Here is a 7082-nt window from a genome sequence, read left to right as displayed (position 1 = left end):
AGGTATTATAAATTCCAAGTTCTTCTGACGCAATTCTAGCGATTTATTTTTACGTACATTAACTCTACAAATAAAACTTACATAGTCATTTTCTGATATCTCTCTGTCTTTTTCTTTGAGATAATCTTTTATAATTTCAATAACTATAAAGTAGTTTATTTAACTTTTCTATGTACGTTAACTCCACATAATATAAACTTGTACAGTTTTCACCTGCAGCAGTTGCTACTATATGTTTATCTCTGACTTCTGAGTTTCAAACTTATCCATTCGGTGATCATGAAAATGTTCAATGTTCGATACCCGACTGTAGAAAAATAATCAAAATATTTGAAAGTAATTGGCAATAAAAGATATGAGCAAGATTTGCTCAACCTATAAATATGTATCTATACACAGCGCGTTTACGTGGCAATTATGTAACCGCCGATTGATAACGGCGCGATCCGCCGCGATCCGATTGTTGTGGTTGTTTACGTGCAGGGTTTACGTCAGGGTGTCGTTGAACCTCCTGAGGTGCACTACGTAGTAAGACCGGGCGACTACTGTTTATTTTTGCATATCGCGACGACAATAAATTTAGAAGCCTACCACTGTCGGCTGATGAAGAAGCGAGCGCAAGCCGGACGAAATGCTGATCCGTGGCTTCGTTAACACGCGCGAAATTGTAATCGCTGAACCCTTCGTAGAATTAGATCAAATTCTTCTCGGACAGCAGTTCTCTCGAACGACGAAACAAGAATTATCTACTTACATTATTCAATCACCCATTGGATGGTTGAAAGATCAATCATTTCTCAATTTAGAGAAGATTAAAACAATCCCTTGAATATTAAATATGTTCCATGGAAAATACGCCTAACTTTATCATGAGAATCTTACTGTAATGAATGTAAAAAAAAAGTACGCCTTTCGCGTAAATATATGGTTAAGGAATTATTCTCTTATAAATCTTTTGATTTCAATGAAATTTTTTAAATTATAAAAATAAAGATTGTATTATACATTCACAGAAAAAGACATTATGGTAGCAACCTGGCAACTGTACAAATTTTATGTGAAATCTTTTCAATGATTTCAATGAAATTTTTTAATTATAAAAATAAATTTTATCTTATACATTCACAGAAAAAGTGACATAGTGATAGCAACTATACAAATTTTATGTGTAGAATTAATGTGTATATATATATATAATGTATATAGTTGAACAAATTATTTTATAGTTAATGTACACATTAATTCTACATAATATAAAGATTATAAAGCTTGTCATTACTTAATTTTTGAAGTATGATACCAAAAATAATTTATAAACCAAATTATTATAATTAAAAAAGAAGCATATAAATCAACGCTGGTTATTATTTGCGAGTAATATCTTTAAAATTTATTTGTCACTAGTATAAATAATCAATAAAGATTTGATCTTTATTGGGTCATTTTCAATATTTTAATCGTTAATTTTAAAAAATTTGCTGCATTATTATAATAGAAAGAGTTTTTACAATAAAATGTTTTGCTATTTTTAAAATTCCTTTTTAGTGATGTAACAAATAAATTTTTGAAGATATTATTCGCAAATAATAATCAGCGTTGGCTTATATGCTCCTTTTTTAATTAATTTGATTTAATCTCAAAGCCGTTTCATATAATTTATAAAATTTGTAAATTATTTATGTAGTCATTGATTTCATCATAAAATATTATTTTAAGAAGAATTTTAAAATATTATTTTAATTATAACAGAAACACACAAAACGTTTTTTAATTCAATGATTAGACTACGGTATTTTTATGTTTAATACTCTGAAACCGAATCCAAATTGCTCTAGCACGTCATAATTTTTTTTATCAATAACTTGATTTTCCGATATTTTTAGAATCATTTAATATGTAAACTGATAGGTTAAAAATGATTATATATTACGTACTTGAATTCATAGGATGGCATAAAAGATATTAAAAACCAGGCTATAAATGACTAAAGAAACTGGAAAATCGAGCTATTTTCCGACGATAAAAAAATCTTGATGTGTGATGGAGCAATTTGGATATCGGATTTAGAGCATCACATAAGCGAATACATAAGAAAATACGTGGTCTAATTTCCGGATTGTAAATTATTTATGTGGTCCAACATTAAATTTGTGTGGTTGTGTAATTTAGGGTGATAAAATTATTACATACAAAAAATTTATCAAACTTATCGAATAGCACACAGTTACAATGTTTAAAAGATATCTATTAAATTTCTGGTATGATAAAAATGAGACGATTGTGTATAAATAAATTTCTGTAGTTTATATTTTACTGACCGCAAAATAGCATTCTATAGTAACACAATTCTTGAAATTTTTAAGGACATATGTATGTACCACACAGTGGTTCGTGTTTAAATTTTAATTAATTTAAACAATTAATCTGTCACGCTAACAAATAAATAAATAAATTGCTATTATTTTTGCAGGCAAAAATGGGAGTCATTGCTGAAGATAGTCCGTTGCGAAATCATTAGTTTTTGCCGTAACGATCAAGTGGACGCTTATGTTCTCAGGTAAGTTTCATTTAAGCCGGAAATCACAATAAGATAATAAACTAAGTCGTTGAGAGAAAGAAAGAGTCTTGAGATCTAACGAGGATTTTAACAAGAGATTTATTCAAGGGATCAATGCATTACAGAACAGATCTCCTGTTGCGATACTTTTTAGGAGTTTTAGACTATAAATTATAATATTGTGTGGTTAGTTGTGTAATTTAAGATGATAAAATTATTACATACAAAAAATTTATCAAACTTATCGAATAGCACATAGTTACAATGTTTAAAAGATATCTATTAAATTTTTGGTATGATAAAAACGAGACGATGTATAAACAAATTTCTGTAGTTTATATTTTACGGACCGCAAAATAACATTCTATAATAATACAATTTCGCCTAATATAATTGTGATCACTCAATCTTAATAACAAAAGTGTCCTTCTACAGTTAATGTTTATATTTTTCATATAACAGAAAAAAGTATCTAAACATTCTGTAAGAAATTTACTCACAAATTTGAAAATACTAATATCTATTTTAAAGAAAAAAAACGAATGACTTTAGTCTCAAGCAAACGTTATCAGATTTCTATTTTACATTGAACACCGATTTTTATTTTGCAATTGTAGAGTGTAAAAGTATTGATTAGGAAACTTCGTATAAATATCTGAGGACATCGAACGTTGTCCTCTGCAGATATTTATATAAAAAGACGCGCAATACAGAGGGTTACAGCAATGCATGGATTTGAAACTCAGATCTACGGATAAGATTTTGTTTATCTAAATTATGTAATTTACTTTGAAGTAGATGTCTTCTAGATCGTTTTAGCGATGTCTGTCAGAAATCGACGTATGTCCGCCGAAACTTCGTTCAGCTCGACAAAACTCGGATTATATCACTTGGAAACAAGCTGCCGTTTTCCTTCGAAGTATTTTTCAATCTCTTTTCTTTGCTGTTTGAAAATCTTTTGGGGAGATACAATATTTTGAAATAATTATAATAGCTGAAACAAAATTTTTTGCATTTCAGTTTGAGAAGAAAAATTATACTTTTCAAAATATCTCAAGTGGATTTTAGCAGACAGATTTCAGTTTCAATTTAAAGTTCGATTACAAAGATAAAGTCTGTTCACTTTAGTCGTTCGTTTTTTTTTTCTTTAAAATAAGATACCAGTATTTTCAGATTTGTAAGACATTTTTAGATTACTTTTTCCTATTATATGAAACATATGAACACTAAACATTTCGGAAAGAAAACTTTATATAAATGAACTCCCGAATTATATGTACATATAAAGTTTGCGTCAGAATGTGTCCCCTATACGGAATATAAACATTTGCTACAAAACTGGAAATCAGGAAATAGTCAGGGAAATTGAAAATGGTCAGAGAAATCGGAGAAAAGTCAGGGAATTTTGCAAAATTTTCTGGAAGATTAAAGTTCGGATTTGTTCATTTCCAACCAGACATTTTCCTCGTGTATGATAAATCTATGTTGAAGTGAACGGGTTCAGCGCGTCACCCCGTGGCTAAAATTTTGCTGTTAAATCTCCACCGGAATAACGACGTAATCCTCATCAGACGGGGCTAATTGTTCGCGTATGGGCAAGAAGTGAGTGCGGGTGCTCGGGGTTGCGAGCAACGGCGCAATTTTTCGTGACGTGCGTAGAAAGCCGAGAGCGGGTTGGTGCTCCGAGGGGCGTTCCGAGAAGAGAGCGAGAGAGAGAGAGAGAGAGAGAGAGAGAGAGAGAGAGAGAGAGAGAGAGAGAGAGAGAGAGAGAGAGAAGGGGAAGGTACTCAGTCGCCCGTGTACCGGTGTGGCATAATCGATATATCGAATTGTTTTGATGGAGAAGAGAGGTGCACCGTCCGGCCCGGCCCGGCCCGGCCGGCCGCGACGTAGCGGAATGAGATGGGGTGGGATGAAATGGGATGGAATGGGATGGGATGGGATGCGACGTGCCCCGGTTCCAGAATATTTGAGGGTGCGCGAGTCGACCCAGTGCCGCCGCTGAACCGCCCCTATAAATAAATATGGTCAAGGTGACACTTTCGCGCGTTTTCACCCTCCGCGCGAGTCGTTCGCTTAATTCCAGTCGATAGTAATTGCACCAAACGAATCTTCTAGTATTTTCTATTACTGATTAAAAGTGATAATTTATTATCTTGGAAATAAGTATGTATCAGGATTGCCGCAAAATTGAAATCAGAGAAATATTAGGGAAACCGATCAAAGATAGAAATCAGGAAAAAGTAAGAAAATTTTGCAAAATTGTCCAAAAAGTTAAAATTCTTGATTTTAAAGAAGTTTGATATGCGTACATTATATGTATGTATAATAGTTTGGGAATATTATCAACTTAACAATTAAATCCAAACAACATTAATAGTAATTTACATTGCTAGTATGTTATATTATTCTCTCAACAAAATGTTTGATAATTGTTTTCAAATCAGAACGAAAATACAAAAGATTTCAAAAAAGATTATTGAACACATCAGAGAAAATCATGAAATTTTGTTTGGAATTCAGGAAAAAGTTATTGAATTTTAGAATGATGAATTTAATTTATTGAAATACATATATTCTCCTAAAAGAGAAACATATATAGAATATAGGTTACTTATAAATGAATATAAAAGATTGAAAAGGATATTCTTTGACTTTTTAGGAAAAAAAGGTGAATTCTTATGAATGTATATCCTGAACTATTTTATTTTAAAATTATACGATGTCAGTTGAAAGAAAAAGTATAAAAATTATGAAAATTTGGAAAATGCTTAATAATATTTTACTTTAAATTTTACTTTAAATTTGATGTACGTACATTAAGAATCATTTTTCTGTACCGAACTACATTTTTACATCCATCAAGGACCTGCATAGAATAATTTCGAAAATGGAGCAATTAGGATATGTATTTATAAACTTTTTTCTTCTTAACTTATACATACGATGGGTCATTCGTGCGTCAGCTTAATTTTCATTATTTTAACATACAAAAATACATTTAAATATATAAAAATTATTAAATGGTTCTTACATATACTTTAACTTACGTTTTTTAGGAGGTTTATAAAATATTTTAACAAAATTGTATATAAATGTTATAAAAAATTGTATGTAAATGTCATAACTTTTAATTACTTGATGCTCCTAGTTTTTCAAAGAAAAAAAATGTAAAGGACATGAACGATCCAATCGTGTTTACTAAGGATTTTATAAATCGTCCTGTAATACGAGTAATAAAAAAAGAACAAGTTAATAATAAAAGCGTAAAAGATAAAGGAAAATAGAAAGAATTCGAAATTGAAGGAAAAGCAAAAGAAACAATGAATAAAAAGTATAAGTAAAAAGATTTTGTTATAGAGATCCAAAAAATAAAAATTATATCCTTCCAACAAGAAATGGTTCTCCGCACATTGATCTGCCTCCATTTGGGTTATGTCCATTAATTATCTTGCTAGTTTGGAAATCCGTTGCTAATCTGAATTTCTCGTAATAAAAAATTTCTTGCGCTAAGTGCTTTGTCTTGCTTCTTTTTCCTTTTGCGACTCTGAATTTGATCGATACTTTCCAGTTAATGACGAGAGATAATGACAGTTTTTCACAAAATTTGCCGAAGGTCCATGAAATTCCTCTAAAAAATAAGCTTGTTATATAATATTAATTATTTATTAGTTAAACAATTATTTATTTATTTAATTTATATCTGTGTTAAATTGAGAAAAATTTAAATTTGCTGTTGAATATCAAGAATAAGATTTTGAAAAATGATCAAGATAATAGTTTATTATTTAAGACGGCTATTTTTGTAAATAGCTTTCTTAAAGTTCCTTGCATCTTTAAAGAGAAAGTATTTGTATTGAAATCTAAGTGTTTTATTCAAAATAGAAATTTTAATAAAGAAAGAACAAATGTGTGTCGATTGTGCAAAATTTAATATATACTTAATTTATAACTTTCATATTTGAGATAAAAACTTTTTTCAATTTAACAAATAAAATAAATTTTGTTAAAAAAGTTTTATTTTTTTATATATATATATTATAAAATTAAATAAAATAGACTCAGAAATATTTAAACACAAATAAGAGATAATATACACATTATATAAATAAAATTTCTGTGACAAGTGTAAAAAGGAGATGTTTTGAATTTAATTTGTAGTTGCTTTATGCATATACGGTGTTTATTATTTTCCATTAAATGAAAGTATAATAATAAGGCGCATATATTAAAAATCATAAAGAGAAAACGAGTAAAGGTTAAATATAATAATTGAATAGAATTGAATATGAATTCGAGTATTATTTTCTATATTTAATATTTAAATATCTACTGTAGATATTACAGTATACTTAAAAGCGAAAATATTTTAGCTGCGACTTTCCACTTTCGTCAAATAAGTGTAGGTATGTGACTTATATTGACACATCATATATACACAGGCATATATTTTTTTTTTACGTGCGGCCAACGGAATTACAATTGAGACTTGAGTTTCTTTATATTTAATAAAATAATTTCTTTT

The 7082-nt window shown here is 29.3% G+C and overlaps 1 protein-coding gene across 1 annotated transcript in view; it reads left to right on the top strand.

Annotated features, from left to right (window-relative positions):
- LOC108749778 (S-adenosylmethionine decarboxylase proenzyme) overlaps positions 1 to 7082 on the top strand; it is a 15781-nt gene that overhangs the window by 2002 nt on the left and 6697 nt on the right. The window contains exon 2 of the mRNA XM_018488736.1: positions 2471 to 2557. Coding sequence (XP_018344238.1) covers positions 2471 to 2557 — 87 coding nt within the window. The remainder of the gene's footprint in view (positions 1 to 2470; positions 2558 to 7082) is intronic.

This window comes from Trachymyrmex septentrionalis, unplaced genomic scaffold (genome assembly GCF_001594115.1).
Source record: "Trachymyrmex septentrionalis isolate Tsep2-gDNA-1 unplaced genomic scaffold, Tsep1.0 scaffold312, whole genome shotgun sequence".
Lineage (NCBI taxonomy): Eukaryota > Metazoa > Arthropoda > Insecta > Hymenoptera > Formicidae > Trachymyrmex > Trachymyrmex septentrionalis.
Note: the sequence above shows the minus strand (reverse complement) of the source record. Positions and strands in the feature narration are given on the sequence as shown.